This window comes from Chlorocebus sabaeus, chromosome 11 (genome assembly GCF_047675955.1).
Source record: "Chlorocebus sabaeus isolate Y175 chromosome 11, mChlSab1.0.hap1, whole genome shotgun sequence".
In the NCBI taxonomy this organism is placed as follows: Eukaryota; Metazoa; Chordata; class Mammalia; order Primates; family Cercopithecidae; genus Chlorocebus; species Chlorocebus sabaeus.
In genome coordinates, this window is record NC_132914.1 from 39630182 (window position 1) to 39647992 (window position 17811).

The 17811-nt window shown below is 36.7% G+C and overlaps 1 protein-coding gene across 3 annotated transcripts in view; it reads right to left on the reverse strand.

Annotated features, from left to right (window-relative positions):
* Positions 1-11140: 11140 nt before the first annotated feature.
* YAF2 (YY1 associated factor 2) overlaps positions 11141-17811 on the reverse strand; it is a 79011-nt gene continuing 72340 nt past the window's right edge. For all 3 annotated transcript variants that reach the window (XM_008002903.3, XM_008002907.3, XM_037997266.2), the window contains 2 exons: positions 13307-13459; positions 11141-12522 (listed from right to left, as the gene is read on the reverse strand). In XM_008002903.3, the coding sequence (XP_008001094.1) occupies positions 12285-12522; positions 13307-13459 (391 nt within the window). In that variant the 3' untranslated portion in view covers positions 11141-12284. The remainder of the gene's footprint in view (positions 12523-13306; positions 13460-17811) is intronic.

The following is a 17811-nucleotide window of genomic DNA, read 5'->3' on the forward strand; positions in this document are numbered from 1 at the left end:
ACTGGAGGAAAAGTTGGAAAATAATGTTTAGTTTGAACAAAAATCTCATGTGTTCATTCAGAGGAGTAACTCTAGGGAAAGAGTCGGGGAAGAATGAAAGAGTAAAGTGATGCTCTTCATTCTCAAAAACACGTTGCTACAGGCCACAAGAGTAGAAAAAGCAGTAGTGAAAGATTAAGAATAAATAAATAATTTAAATTGAAAAAAAAAGAAGCGGTGGAAAGCCAATTCATGGGGATGTCTTAACCTCCTATATGATACCAGAATTTCACTGACATTTCCATCTACAAGGTAGGGAAAGTGTAGAGTGGGCTAGGTGGGAAAGAGAGCAAGGAATATCCTCTGAACAACCCTCTGTTTCTCTCTGGTTGAAACTTCAAGAACCCTGCATACCAATTAGTAAAACAAAATATATTATTTTTAAAAAAATAGTAACGGCCAGGAGCAATGGCTCATGCCTGTAATCCCAGCACTTTGGGAGGCCAAGGCAGGAAGGTCACTTGAGCTCAGGAGTTCAAGATGAGCCTGGGCAACATGGTGAAAACCCATCTCTACAAAAAATACAAAAATTAGCTGGGCATGGTGCTGTGCATCTGTGGTCCCAGCTACGTGGGAGGCTGAAATGGGAGGATCACTTGGGCCCAGGAGGTGGAGGTTGCAGTGAGCTAAGATCGCACCACTGAATGCCAGCCTGGGTGACAGTGAGACTCTGTCTCAAAAAAAAAAAGTCAGTAAAATATAAAGCTAGATTTGTAGGGAAATTTAGTCATGAGGAAATTTTGAATTAAAACACCCATAGGCCAGGTGTGTGGCTCATGCCTGTAATCCCAGCACTTTGGGAAGCCGAGGTGGGTGGATCACCTGAGGTCAAGAGTTTGAGACCAGCCTGACCAACATAGTAAAACCCTGTCTCTACTAAAAATACAAAATTAGCCAGGCATGGTGGTGCATGCCTGTAATCCCAGCTACTTGGGAGGCTGGGGCAGGAGAATCACTTGAACCCTGGAGGCAGAGGTTACAGAGAGCTGAGATTGCGCCACTGCACTCCATCCTGGGCAACAAGAGCGAAAAGCCATTTCAAAAAATAAAAAATATATAAAAAAAAGAAAACACCCATATGCAAATTATTGTGATAAGTCAAGGCTCATAATTATATTAAAGAACAGACCTACTATTTGATAGCACAACAGGGTGACTATAGTCAATAGCATAATGGTACATTTTTAAAATAACTAAAAGTGTATGTAATTGAATTGTTTGTAACACAGAGGATAAATGCTTGAAGGAATGGATACCCTATTCTCCATGATGTGATTATTTTGCATTGCCTGCCTTTATCAAAACATCTTATGTACCCTGTAAATATATACACATACTATGTACCCCCCAAAATTTTTTTTAAACTTTAAAAAGGAAATAAGCATAGGAAGAAAGGAAGGAAGAAAGGAAAGGAAAGGAAAGGAGGAAAAAAGAAGGAAGGAAGGGAGGGAGGGAGGGAGGGTTTCAAGACTCTTTTGACCCACGTTCTCAAAAATTGAAGACTGAAAATAATTAAGAATTCTGCTACTATCACACTTCTGTCTGAAGCTTGGCTGAACTCAGAATTCTTATTGTTCCCTCATATTCCTTTCTATACAGAAATTACATCACTAGGTAATCCTGTTATGTTTGGTTTCTTTTATTTTTACATTTATATATTTTATTTTTAATAAAGTAAATATTATTTTTTGCTCTATTTTCCAATTAAGTGAAAGTGTTCCTTAAATTCTTTATCTTATTCTGTGCTAGAAAACATAGGCGTTTTAAATTTTCCCTTATTAAATACCAAAAAATCCAGCACTTTGGGACACCGAGGCAGGCAGATCACAGGGTCAGGAGATTGAAACCATCCTGGCGAACATGGTGAAACCCTGTCCCTACTAAAAATACAAAAATTAGCTGGGTGTGATGGCACGCGCCTGTAGTCCCAGCTACTCTGGAGGGTGAGGCAGGAGGATCCTGTGAACCCGGGAGGTGGAGGTTGCAGTGAGCAGAGATCGCGCCACTGCACTCCAGCCTGGCAACAGAACAAGACTCCATCTAAAAATAAATAAATAAATAAAAACCACAAACTACCTCTTAGGCTAAGGCCAGATCACTGCTCTTTTCTTCTGGGAACTCAACCTAGTTTCTTTTTAAAAATGCATTCAACACCACCCACTTTCACCACTGTTATTCAACATACTACTGGAAGTCCTAGCTAGGGCAATCAGACAAGAGAAATAAATAAAGGGCATCCAAATTGGAACAGAAGTTGAATTATCCTTGTTTGCAGAAAATTATAATCTTATATTTGGAAAAACCTAAAGACTCCGCCAGAAAACTATTAGAACTGATAAACAAATTCACTAAAGTTTCAGGATAAAAAATCAACATACAAAAATCAGTAGCATTTCAATATACCAAAAGTGAGCAATCTGAAAAATAACAAAAGTAATCCCAATTAAAAGAGCCACAAATAAAATTAAATATCTAGGAATTAAACAAAGAAGTGAAGGATCTCTGCAATGAAAACTATAAAACATTGATGAAAGAAATTTAGAGGACACACAAAAAAATGAAGAGATTCCAAGTTAATGGATTAGAACAATCATATTGTTAGAATGTTCATACTACCTACCCAAAGAAATATGCAGATTCAATGCAATCTCTATCAGAATACCAATGACATTCTTCACAGAAATATAAATAACAATCCTAAAATGTATATGGAATCACAAAAGACACAGAATAACCAAAGCTGTCCTAATAAGCAAAAAGAACAAAACTAGAGGAATCACATTACCTGACTTCAAATTGTACTACAGAGCTATAGTAACCAAACAGCATGGTACTGGCATAAAATTAGACACATAGATCAATGAATAGAACCCAGAAGCCAGGCTCAGTGGCTCACACCTGTAATCCCAGCACTTTGGGAGGCCAAGGCAGGTGGATCACTTGAGGCCAGGAGTTAGAGACCAACCTGGCCAACATGACGAAACCCGTCTCTACTAAATATACAAAAATTAGCTGGGTGTGATGGTGCACACCTGTAATCCCAGCTACTCAGGAGGTTGAGGCATGAGAATTCTTGAACCCAGGAGGTAGAGGTTGCAGTGAGCCAAGATTGCACCACTGCACTTTAGTCTGGGTGACACAGTGAGATTCTGTCTCCAAAAAAAATTAATAGAAAATAATAGAGAACCCAGAAAAAAGTCCACACACCTACAATGAATTCATATTTGACAAAAGTGCCAAGAATATACACTGGAAAAGACAATCTCTTCAATAAATCGTGCTGGGAAAACTGGATATCCATATGCAGAAGAATGAAACTAGACCCCTATCTCTCACCGTATACAGAAATCAAATCAAACTGGATTAAAGACTTAACTCTAAGACTCACATTATGAAATTAGTAAAAGAAAACATGGGGGGAAATCTCCAGGACCTTAGTCTGGGGAAAAATTTCTTGACTAACACCCCATAAGCACAGGCAACCAAAGCAAAAATGGACAAATGGAATCATATCAAGTTGAAAAGCTTCTGCACAGCAAAGGAAACACTCAACAACATGAGGAAACCCACAGAATTGGAGAAAATATTTGCAACCCACCCCTCTGACCAGGGATTCATAACCAGAATACATAAGGAGCTCAAGCAACACTCTGTAAGAAAAAAAAAATCTAATAATTCAATCAAAATATGGGCCAAATGTTTGAATACACATTTCTCAAAAGAAGATGTACAAATGGCAAATGGGCATATGAAAAGGTGCTCAACATCATTGATCATCAGAGAAATGCAAATCAAAACTACAATGAGATATCATCTCACCCCAGTTAAAATGGCTTATATCCAAAAAACAGGCAGTAACAAATGCTGGCAAGGATGTGGAGAAAAGGGAACCGTTGTACATTGTTGATGGGAATGTAAATTAGTACAACCACCATGGAGAACAGTTTGGAGGTTCCTCAAAAAACTAAAAATCGAGCTACCATAGGATCCAGCAATCCCACTGCTGAGTATATACCCAAAAGAAAGGAAATCAGTATATTGAAGAGATATCTGTACTCCCGTGTTTATTACAGCACTGTTTACAATAGCTAAGATTTGGAAGCAATGTAAATGTCCATCAATAGATGACTGGATAAAGGAAATGTGGTACATACAAACAATGGAGTACTATTTAGCCATAAAAAAAATGAGATCCAGTCATTTGCAGCAACATGGATGGAACTGGAGATCGTTATGTTAAGTGAAATAATCCAGGGTCAGAAAGACAAAAATCCCATGTTCTCACTTATTTGTGGGATCTAACAATTAAAACAGTTAAACTCATGGAGAGAGACAGTAGAAGGATGGTTACTAGAGGCTGGGAAGGGTAGGTGGCGGGGGTGGGGAGGATGTTAATGAGTACAAAAAAAAAATAGAATAAGACCTTCTATTTGATAACATAATTGTACATTTAAAAATAACTAAAAGAGTATAATTGGATTGTCAGTAACACAAAGGATAAATGCTTGAGGAGATGGATACTCCAATCTCCATGATGTGATTATTATGCATTACATATCAAAACATCTCATGTACCCTGTAAATATATACACCTCCTATGTACCCACAAAAATTAAAAATTAAAAAACAAAATGTGTTCACTGTCATTTTGTTTGTCCTTTAGAAGTCTTCTCCCAAACTAGTTTTATAATCTTCCAACTCTTCCCATTCTTGCTGACTCCAAAAGTAAACACAGGACCATTTTATTGTCGTCATTATTATGAATTAAAAGAGGATAATGAAAATAATATCCATAAAATCTAAGTTAATAAATCTTGGTTTCCAGTTTCGTTTCTGAATTTTCTTGCTAAAAGATTTATTAGAAAAATGATGATGAGGCCGGGCGCGGTGGCTCAAGCCTGTAATCCCAGCACTTTGGGAGGCCGAGACGGGCGGATCACGAGGTCAGGAGATCGAGACCATCCTGGCTAACACGGTGAAACCCCGTCTCTACTAAAAAATACAAAAAACTAGCCGGGCGAGGTGGCGGGCGCCTGTAGACCCAGCTACTCGGCAGGATGAGGCAGGAGAATGGCGTAAACCCGGGAGGCGGAGCTTGCAGTGAGCTGAGATCCGGCCACTGCACCCCAGCCTGGGCGACAGAGCCAGACTCCGTCTCAAAAAAAAAAAACAAAACAAAATGATGATGAGGTGGTAGCTTTCATCCAAACTCCCGTCTTCCAGGTAGGTCAGCCAATTTAAATCTAGATGTAATCTCAAGACCTACTAAAACTGTATGTAGTATTTCCACTCCTCAGGAATTCCAGCTGGGGAGGTATGTATCTCACTGGGTCCTTGCCCCAAAAAGTTCCCTCTGAGTTTATTCTTACAACTTGAAATAAAGATTTTTTTTTAAAAAAATACCACTTTGGGAGGCCGAGAAGGGCGGATCACGAGGTCAGGAGATCGAGACCATCCTGGCTAACACGGTGAAACCCCGTCTCTACTAAAAAATACAAAAAACTAGCCGGGCGCGGTGGCGGGCGCTTGTAGTCCCAGCTACTTGGGAGGCTGAGGCAGGAGAATGGCGTGAACCCGGGAGGCGGAGCTTGCAGTGAGCTGAGATCCGGCCACTGCACTCCAGCCTGGGCGACAGAGCGAGACTCCGTCTCAAAAAAAAAAAAAAAAAAAAAAAAAAAAAAAAAAAAATACTATTTGGCCTGATTTACACTAGGATTTGTGGCCATTTATAAGAACAAAAGAAAAACAAGTAGATAAAAATCAAACTCTGGAAAAATACAAAAAAGATCAAGAATAAGAAATTAGATTAAAATAGAAAAAGAGTAACCACCAGGCTCCGTGGCTCACACCTATAATCCCAAAAACTTTAGGAGGCCAACGCAAGAGAATGGCTTGAGCCCAGGATTTCAAGACCAGCCAGGGAAATGTTGGGAAACCCAATATTTATAAAAAATACAAGAAGAAGAAGAAAAAATTATATTTCACAATTTATTATTTGTCATGATGTGAAGCTTGAATCTTTATATTAAATCTTTTTCCTTTGACAGAAAAATACTAAAACATTAGAATACAGATAAGCAGACAACCAAGCCCACATAATTATTAAAACTGAACTCAATTTTTTTTTTTTTTTTGAGACGGAGTCTCGCTCTGTCACCCAGGCTGGAGTGCCGGGGTAGGATCTCTGCTCACTGCCACCTCCAGCTCCTGGTTTCAAGCAATTCTCCTGCCTTAGTCTCCCAAGTAGCTGGGATTACAGGCGCCCGCCACTATGACCGGCTAATTTTTTGTATTTTTAGTAGAGACGGGGTTTCACCATATTGGCCAGGCTGGTCTTGAACCAGCCTGACCTCAGGTGATCTGCCCACCTCGGCCTCCCAAAGTGCTGGGATTATAGGTGTGAGCCACTGCACCCAGCCTGAACCCAATTTTAATAGGAGATTTCTCACAACTACAGCAGAAATTTCGGGCAATTCATAATCTGCTTTGTCCATAAGGAAAAGGCAATTTCTCAGGTGAAGCAAAGCTTTCTGAAATAAATCTGAATAAAATTTCTTTTGGACTGATGTAATATGCTGCTTCATCTACAAAAATGACATAGCAGACCTCATTCAGTTGTGTGATTTTAAAAAATTAGTGCAGGAAAATGATAAATTATCTCACTTTACATGGCTTAAAGTCTTAAACTTTTGAAAATTCAAGCTAGAGTAAATAAAACAAGAGTTGGCTAAAACTACTGGTGACACCCAACGTTATCAGCTTCAAACATCAAGATGAGGCCCTAACATTTTCAATGTGGACTTGTAGTAGATACTTAAGCCTAGGTGAATTTTCTAGAAACAAATGGGTAACAAGCACTCTCTCGTATCTCATACATGTTTTTATTATTATAGTTACAGCACTGTAATTTACAGTCTCTAAGATGTGCATTCCACATCTTATTGAGTATGTATTCAATAAGTGTTCACCGAATACTCAGTAAGTGTTCACTGAATTAAATAATACTGATGTAAATAAAACCAAAGTCAACAAAATGCTGTATTACAACAGTGAGAGAGCTATTACAGTCCATAACTCCCACCAACAGGGGAGACTAAGAATGTGAAACATGTCCCAGAGCACTGAAGCCTTCCAGATAGCTACTTGATTTTTTCCATTGAAGTATTTAGTCTTATGGCATTTCATGTGCTCCAGAATTAGACCATTCCATAAAGACAGGAATATCTGCACTGGCTAAGCACAAAGCCTAATTCAGTTGACCTTTAAACATGTGGCGGTTAGAGACACCAACCCTCAAGCAGTCAGAAACTCGCATACAACTTTTGACTCCCCAAAACGTTACTACTAAAAGCCTACTGTTGACCAGAAGCCTTACTGATAACATAAACAGTTGATTAACACATATTTTGTATATGTATTATATACTGTATTCTTCAATAAAGCTAGAGAAATTGTTAAATCATTAGGAAGGAAAAATATATTTACTATTCATTAAGTGGAAGTTGATCATCATAAAGGTCTTCATCCTCATAGTCTTCATATTGAGTAGGCTGAGGAAAAAGAGGAATGGTTGATTTTGCTGTCTTCAATGTGGCAGAGTTGGAAGAAAATCCATGTGTAAGTGCACCCACGCAGTTAAAACCTATGTTGTTCAAGGGTCAACTGCACATTACATACTTAACATTTAAATTATCTGGGCTGGTAGGGATGTGCATTCAGGAAATTAATTAATAATTTTATTTTATTCTTATAAATGGCCACATATATCTAGTGTAAATCACGCCAAATAATATTTAAAAAACAAAAAACAAAAAACTTAAAGTTGTAAGAATAAACCCCTGGGGGAACTTTTTGGGGCAAGGACCCAGTGAAATAGATACTTCCCCAACTGGAATTCCTGAGGAGTGGAAATAATACACACAGGTTTAGTGGGTCTTGAATTATCTTGTAATTCAAGGTAAAACTTCTCTGTGACAGTTTCCTAAAGCGAACTGGTTTTGATGAACATCATTCTGTATTACACATACTGCTGTCTTAGTAAATAGTCTACTAAACACAAGCTAAACTTTAGCTAATGACAGAGACATCATGAAGATGCTTTATCATGTTTTTAAAACGTCACCAGAGACTGATGTGCTGTTCAGTTCTATTTGTTCTTTCCCTTCCTAGTGATTCTACCATTATCCAGACTGAATCCCAGTGTCCCCTTTTCTAATTTTTTTCACAACTTTTGCTTTTTCCCCTTCTTCTTCACTTTTTTTTTCCATCCCTGTCCTTCATTGCCTGTGATAGGAGTGGGGCTTACTTTTCATCACCGTCAGTAGCCAGGGAGGGCATTCTTTTCCTTCTGCTTTTGAAAGATGATCAGTAACAACATATATTCCGTAACCTTGTCTTTTTATTCTAATCAGTGATTTTTGTCATTGGTAACTGTTCTGGACTTCTTCAGTTTTTCCTACATTCTTTGTTCCAGACAACTGAAGGTGCCTGGAGATATACAGGAGAGGGTGAGTACTAAGAAGTCAAAGCGCTTTTTTACTATTACTTTCCTTATATACGCACTCACTTTTCTGTTTTCACTTAATTTTCAAAATACTGTGCGGAAACTTCTACTAATGACTTACTAAATAGCTCAGTTCCTACATCGAGTCCTTAAAAAGATTCTGGAAAAGAGGTAAGTTGCAGAGCAAAAAAGTATCTCAATCCACTTTTTTTTTTTTTGCTGTAACAGAATACCTGAGACTGGGCAATTTGTAAAGAAAAGAGATTTATTTTGGCTCATGACTGCAAAGGCTAAGGAGTCGAAGATCAGGCAGGGCATCTGATGAGGGCCTCATGCTGCTTCAACTCATGGTGGAAAGCAGATGGTGAACTGAGGAGGGCAAAGAGAACAGAACACAAGAAGCATCCTCACTTTGTAACAACCCACTCTTGTGAGAATTCATCCATTCCTGCAAGAGTGAATCCATTCCAGAACTAACTGAGCCTCATGAGAAAGCCCTTAATCCATCGCAATGACCTCATCATCTCTTAAAGGCACCACCTACCAACACAATCAAACTGGGGACTCAGGCCTCAGCATGAATCTTGGTGAGGACAAACCATATCCAAACCATAGTAGGAAGTTTTAAAAAGCACGTGGGGAAAGCCTCAGTGGAAACAAAAACTTCTAGATCAGTTACCATTAATGCATATAATATGCAGAGGCTACATTCTTTTAGGCTATGAGGATCTTTAAAAGTTAATAAACATGCTATCAACGTAGAAAGGCTGAAGTTTCTCTTCCTTTTTAAATGTTTCGCTTTGTCTATTATCCACTATCGTTTTAGGAAAGCATTTAATAAAAATAAAACCTTTAACTATTTCTATTGTATAATACAAAAGGTTTTAAGATTATTCTTCTGCCTCAAAGTATATTCACTTTTTAAATACACACACACACACACACACACACACACACATATATATATATTTAATAGAGATAAGCTTTCACCATGTTGCCCAGGCTGGCCCTGGGATCAAAATATCTGCCCGCTTCAGCCCAAAGTGCTGGGATTATTGGCATGAGCCATCGCACCCGGGATCTTCACTCTTACTTATAGCAAAGTAAAGTAATAAATGCTGGAAAACACCCAAGTTCTTTTTGTATGGAATTTGGCTAAAGGAACCCAGTGCTCAAACCACCTTGTAAGTTCATGAAACAGAGCAAAATATGTACCCTAAACCTAGGTTCTGAATCTTTCTGCATATTTTAACATCAGTTCTATTTATGGAATTTGCATTTGTTTTCCTGGTGTGGAAGAGTATTTGAGGTAGGGTGAAACAAAGGCAGGTTGAGATACCTGTGATTAATAAAAGTAAAACACTTTCAAACTAGTCGACTTAATTCATTTCTTCAATCTCATAGTGCACACCCACTAGGTTCTTTAATTATGGAAAGATGGTCTTTCTGCGTCCAGAGAAAACATCTGATATTATACTGAAAATTTAATGAAATCTATAAAACACTATTACTTTATGTCATCCAAGAGGGCATGAAAATAATTGTTACAAAAAATATTTTTGTATTTTTGTAATGGGATTTTACCTATAACAATAGTAAAAGCTCACATTTACTGAGTGACCAGTATGTGTCAGATAATTAAGAATTTTACATGGATTGACTTAATCCTCCCAACAACCCTATAAATTAGATGTGATTACCATTAGTCCTGTTTTATAGATGGAAAGTAAGCTTGGGTAATTTAAGCTCATTTCCATTCTACAACAGGATTCAAACATGAGGTGTCAGTTAGCATGTTTAATCTCCATGCTATACTGTGTTCCTGCCTATGTAGAAAGATGAGTATCTACCCACCTATGTAGAAATATGAGTATGCTCCATTCAGGTAAAATCCCATCTCCTGTCAGATTTTTCTCTCTTGCAGCTCATTTAAAATACATTCTGAAAGTATTTGATCATAGATGTAATGCCTTTAAAGTATAGTTTTTGACTTAAAAATTAAGTATTTTCCCTATTAACATTTTTAAATTTTTACTCTGTCCAAAAATGTATATATAAAACATTTGAAACATGTTAAAAACAGAATAAGACAAAAATATCGTGTTTTAAAGGAACATATCTGGTTAGTTGGTATTCCACTGAACGTATCTTATAACACACACAAATTTTAATTTTTCATTTAACAACACTAAAGAATGAGGTATATAAATGTTTTAATCACAGACTTTTACTGTATGCAATTGTATTTCACAACTAGCATCTTACAAAAAAGACAGTACCACTGTGCCTGTAAAAAGTACTGTAATTAAACAGAAAATTACATTACCACACGAAACCACAAAATATCACAACTGTTAGGGTCTACAGTTTTATTTTTTCTTCAAATGTTATCATGATGTCTTATGTGATATTTTGTATCCACATTCTATTTTTAAGTCCATTTACAATTCAGAAGTCTCCTATAGGTAGATATATATTAAGCAAATCGTTAAGAGAAAGCAGGAGACCCCAGGAGAATTTAAGTACTGTGTGGTTTCCAGGTTGAAATTCTAAATACTAAATAAAACACTTAATAGTCATAAACAAAAAGGCAAAATCTGTAGTCATAAAAATATTTTATTGGTAATTTTACATAGTATAAGTGGGGCTATACTTTTTTCCTTTCAGGATACTGAGAAATGTGTAAACTGGTAGTTGTGTCTGAAAACAGGGTACTATGATTTTCATAAGAATTGTTATATTTAGTAAGAGGCCAATCAGACTGATTTAAAATTAGCTATTTCCCATTTCTGTGCAACAATTCCCACTTCTGTTTTAATTAGATTCATGCATCTATGGCCCTGGATAAGTTTGGGACAAGAAAACAGTGATAAAACTATCATTAAGTTAAAGCTTTTCTAAATTGCAGCTTGTAAAATATGGCAAGTTTCTTTTCTCGTTTTTGCCAAATGCTTATAATTATTTGAATTTTAATGTTTTATATGATACAGAAAATACCAGTGTTCAATGACAATAGCACTAAACCTGAATTATAAAGCTAAATAATCAATGCTTTATTGTTTACTAGTCTGCTAGTAAACATTATAATAAATGAATGTTTTGAAAAATAAGCAAACAAAAAAACCTCAACAAATGGATAAAGCCAGAAACATAATTCAGGAACAATAATTAGTAAAACGTGTCAAAAACATTGGCAAAGGTTCATACAAATTCTTTATTTAATAACAATTTTCCTATTTAACCACACCAAGTACCAGCAGGTGTATTTAAGAGGATAACCATTAAGAAAAACCTGTTGCAGCAATAGTTAAGTTGATCTTTGACTTGTATACATATAACTATCTGTTTCACAATTTTCAAATAATACATATTTAGGCAGCTTGCACTATGTTATAAAAAATTTAAATTCGTTACATGCCAATAGTAGAGAATTCAAGAATTATGTGTTAGAATTCACTAAACTAAAAGTGAAAATACACTTACCAATAACACTGCATAATGAATAATTCAACCACATTTTCATGGCACTTAACTGCAGAGACCAAAATGTTAAGTCTGGAAATGTTTGGTAGGCATAGTTGCAATAAAATCTAACAAATTCTAACAAATTTCTATTTTATGTAAAACTCAAATTATGAATTGTGCATGAATGTATTTGTCATGAAAATGTGGTACCTCTTGGCATAATCTGTGTATTTGCATGGTAGGACAGAAGTGACTAAGAAACTGGAGAAAATAAACTTTAATGAGATTCTCCATTCAATGATGAGGCTTCTCCTCTGGGTGAAGATGACCTGGACATTCCTCTCTCTGTGTTATCAGAGCTAGAGCCGCTTTGACTGTGTTGATCTGCAGAAGCAGCACTAGATGCAGGTGGTGACTTTGTTTTCTCCTTAAAGTCTGTAATAATGACTGTCAGATCTCCAACGGTAACTTCCAAATGCTGAGCACTACTCCGATCCACATTTTTCAATCTTGGTCTAAACATAAAAAAAATGAAATTTTAAACTAGCTTTTCCCTCTACCAAATTTCTGAGTATATAATAAATACTAAAAGTAGGTGAAAGTAACAAAATGAATACACATATTTAAAGCAATTTATGTGTAACCAGCCACAAAAACATCGTAAAATGTTTCAACTCATTAACATTAATCAAACCAATCATTCATGAATATTCTTCAATGCGACCAAAAACTGTGACAGCCTAGAAGTAGAACTTGTGCTTCTATAGCTGTATCATAATTTTGCAGACAGCTTATTAATTTTATTAAAATAGATGTTTTAGACAACAATGAAATAGCTGCACCATGGAGGAAGGTGATAAAAACTAAGGTTGAGCTACATGCAAGGAAGATTGTTACTCCACTGACACACACTAATAAGGGTATCATGATTGTTCTGACTGAACACATGACCATTTTGATAGGTTAAAACCCATGCAATTATCTGTTCGGTATTTTGAAAACCACTCCTGGTTCAAACAGCTCTTCTTAAGGGGAAAACAAAACAAAACAAAACACCCAGACACAATGTCTTCCAATCTAGTACAAAGAAAAAAGCATCACCACATTTAAGCTTGTATTTGTGGCTTCTGTGTTTAATTTCCAATGTATCTTTCAAATTCAGTAAAACCTTTTCTGATACCTTAAAATAAAGGAAACCAAATATTTTACTTCCACTTTGTGTATATTAGTGTATCAATGGTTAAAAAATTAAATGGTTTCATTATTTCAAAAATGTCACAAAACACTCTTCAAATTTACCTGGTTTTCTTATGGCTATTCTTTTTGCTAGTTGTTTCCTTTTCATTTTTTTCTTTTTCTACTTTATCTTTTTTCTCTTTCTTTGACTGTGTAGGAGGCACAAACTGCTGAGTAACCTGCTGTGCAACCAACTGGGAGACAGGTCGAGGTTTCCTGTGTGCATGTTAAAAAGAAAGGTATTTTAAATTATAACTTAAAACATAAGTGCTTTGTGAGAGAATATCTCACATTATGAAAACAAATTAATAATACAATAACTTTCAAGTATATATCATTGTTTTTCCTGTTCAACAAAAACAGAACAAACTATAACAGTTAAAATTTATAGTCTAAGATATATGTTCAAACATTAGAATACTGTTACATAAATCAACATAAGAAATTATTTTAAATGTATATCAAACTAAATGGGATGTACCCATATAAACATGAATTCTAAAAATCAAACTTCAAAGTTTACACTGAAATAATAATTTATCCCTCCTCCTTCAGAGAAGGAAATACTTAACCATTTGTGACAATGGCTATCTGTTTTTTAAAGCTTTTCATTTATTCATTTAATAAACATTTATTATCAAAATTTCTCACTCCTTATTGCTTAAATCCTTTAAGTTTCTTACATCTCCAGCCACAATCTCACTATGCTCTTTTGACCCTGGAGATCTACCCAGTCTTTTGAGACTCATCTATTTGCTAACTTACTCATTTAGAAAGTATTTATTGAGAACCTACTGTAAGAACTATTCAGGGATATCTGAAATGTTGCCTGGCTTCAACATCTGATGCTGGTACAAGCTTTCACCTGTCCAGCTTTACCACAGAACTTGCACAACTGAGGTTAAGATTCAAAATACAGTCTCTAAGTTCTTGAGAGAGAAAGAAGGATACAGCAAGGAAAGAGGCAGAGGGAAGGAGGAAAGAAGTAAGATAAAAATACATTTTAACAGATGGCTCTACAAACAATAGTAACTTTATTGCATGAAAAATCCTGACCCTTTTTTGGTTAGTACAGTTTTATAAAAATCTTTTTTCCCCCTGTTCCTCTGCAGCAAGACAACATAAAAATAATGAGAAAATATTGTACAATCTAAGAATCAAAGCTGCCAGGCTGAGAGAAAATAGGAAACAGTATGTAAAGTAGGTTTCAGGAGATGGATAATGAATTTTGCTCAGGGCCTAGATAGTCTGAAGTACTGAAAGGATATCCAGGACAGATGTCCAATATACAACTTAAAAAATAGGACTGACATAGAGTTTGAGATGTAGATTAAGAGTTGCACAAATAAAAGTGATATTGACAGTATGGTAGTTAATGGCTAAGGTTAAAAAAAGAAAAGGGTTAAGGTGGCAGTTTTCAAATTTAAGGTACATCAGAATCACCTAAAAGGCTTAGCTTGCTTAGCCTACCCTCAGGGTTTCTGATTTAGTAGGCCTTGAAGTAGAGCCCAAGAAACTGTATTTCTAACTAGTTTCCAAGTTATGCTGAGGTCTCTGGGGACCACACTTTAAAAAGAAGCATGAAGAAGTGCAATATATCTGGTGAATACTGGTACTACTATAGGATAAAGTTTGAGATGGAGAGCAGAGTGGTAGAGAGAGTGAAAAAAAACCAAGTTGGATAGATAAGAAGGGATCCCACGATTAAAACCTAAGCAGTCTGATTTTATTCTTAAGTGATGAGAAGTCACTGAAGAAATTCAGACTTGAATTTTACAACAATTACTTGCATTAGTCTGAAATAGAAAGGTATTACACCACAGTAGAAGTAAAAATGTGAGACTAGTGGTCTAATAAGTGATCATGTAATCTCTGTACCTAGTGTTGTTTGTTGTTATTTTCTAACCATCAACAAATTTTCTGTAGTGGTTCTTTTTTTCTGTTCTTGAGTACATCGTTCTCTTTTCATCCTAGGCTTTCCTAAATGTATACTACACAACTATTCCACTTTTATTCTTACTTTAATGTGAAGGTTGATTTTCACTTAAAGATTACGATTTTGTACCTCAATTCTAGGATTATTTCATCTGGTTGAATTTTGAGAGAAAAGAAGCATAAAACATAAATGTAGTTTAATTTTTCAAATAAAGTTTATTATTCAAATATAGTTTAATTATTCAACTAAAGTTCTCTGCTGCTCTGTAGGGCTGAAGAGCTTTCACTGAAGGTAGGAGGAACACAGTTTATGATGATCTTTTTACAATGTCATAAGTCACTCAACTCCATGTCCTATTAAAAAGAAAGCCCTTCTATCTCCAGGTATCTTAAGGTTTATGATCCCTTTTCTATTTGATGAGAAAAATCAGGATAGGAGGAAATTTTAGAGGTAGGAAATAGTTAACTCAGGAAATAAAGGACAGAGTATCATTTATAAAATATACCTTTTTATGTTCACAGATTTATCATTCATGGTTTTGACAGTACACTTTTAGTAATGCCAAAGGATCCATGATGAGGAGTTGATGTGCACGAAATGGTTGCCTAGTTAATAAATGACTACTGACTAAGCCACTGGCCAACTACAGTCCATCATCTACTTATTAACATATGCCATGATTAGACTGTATTTGTCAGCTATGATATTCACCAATTTGGGGATCCCTATGTATCTTTCATAGACAGCCCAAATAGACTGTATAAAATTTGGCAGTCTATTCGTTTACTATAATGTAAGAAAAGGGGGAGCATTTCATTACTTATTAGGACAAAATATTTTTGGGGCTAGCTGACCTTCTGTGTGAGCAGGAGGTCAACACATGTTGGCTTCATATATGTAGTTTTCAACTATGGTCTGCCTTCCACACCCACTGACAAAAATCCCATGTGCTAAATATTATAGGAATAATATTTTAGGCTTGATCAACTTCATCATAATTGAGCTTTGTCATGTTGGACAGGTAAGATGTAAGAAAGGAAAGAAACAAAAAGAATATTAAAAACAAAGACTGATTCTTTACTAAAAAGAGATAGCATAACTCAAATTTCAGAAAGAAGTAATCTGCTTAGTAACAACCAAATATATGGCAAATTGAAGCAACGTGGTAAATCTCATTGAATAAAAAAGGCTGGACTAAATCCAAACCTACTGTGAATCTGCTGATACTCTGGCTAACAAAAGCCCAAAAATCTAACCAAGGAAAGATTTTATAAAAAACCACCTGTTTACGGCCAGGCGTGGTGGCTCACGCCTGTAATCCCAGCACTTTGTGAGGCCAAGGCAGGCAGATCATTTGAGTCCAAGAGTTCGAGGCCAGCCTGGGCAACATAGTGAAACTCCACCTCTACAAAAAAATACAGAAATTGGCCAAGCATAGTGGTACGTGCCTGTAGGAGGCTGAAGTGGAAAAATCGCTTGAACCCAGGAGGTGGAGGTTGCAGTGAGCCACGATCACACACACCACCGCATTCCAGCCTGGGTGACAGAGTGAGACCCTGTCTTCTGGAACAAAAAAAAGGAAAGAAACTACTTGTCCGACAGATTTTATTGCACATTTACATGTATCAGGCACTAGGTAAGGTGCTGGAGATTAACCATCAACAAGACAAACACAGGCCCTGCCCTCACGCACTAAAAATTAAAAACAAAAGAACTGTGTGTTGCGTTAGAGAAAACAGAAGGAGGAGTTATTATAGACAGAGAAGAAATAACTTCTGTCCATGTTTAATTGGTCAGTATACCAGGGGAAACAAACATCATAATGGACCCTTTTAATAAGAGAACAATGAAACAACTTCATTAAGCATTTTATTAAGACTTTAAAAGAGAGTAAACCCAATTTCTTATTCCATAATAACTTGGTTTTGAAGTTATCTAGACCTCGAATGGCCAAAAGGTATTTTTTTGTTTGTTTTTGTTTTTTTGAGACGGCATCTCACTCTGTCAGGCTGGAGTGCAGTGGCATGATCTCAGCTCACTGCAAGCTCCGCCTCCTGGGTTCATGCCATTCTCCTGCCTCAGCCTCCCGAGTAGCTGGGACTACAGGCAACCGCCACCACACCCGGCTAGTTTTTTGTGGGTTTTTTTTGTATTTTTAGTAGAGACAGGGTTTCACTGTGTTAGCCAGGATGGTCTCAATCTCCTGATCTTGTGATCTGCCCACCTCAGCCTCCCAAAGTGCTGGGATTGCAGGTGTGAGCCACCATGCCCGGCCAGGTTTTATTTTTTTTTTTCAAATGTAACTAACTCCTCATCAACTGTCAGGCCTAATCCTAGAAACATTCATCTTGTAAGTACTGATTATTGGTTTTAAATGCTATCTCTCTCTCTCTCTCTCTCTCTCTCTCTATGAATGAGACAGTCACCCAGGCTGGAGTGTGGTGGCATGATCTTGGCTCAATGCAACATCCGGCCTCCTAGCTTCAAGCGAATCTCCTACCTCAGCCTCCTGAGTAGCTGGGATTACAAGCGTGTGCCACCATGCCTGGCTAATTTTTTGTATTTTTAGGGGGTTTCACCCATGTTGGCCAGGTTGGTCTTGAACTCCCAGCCTCAGGTGATCTGCTTGCCT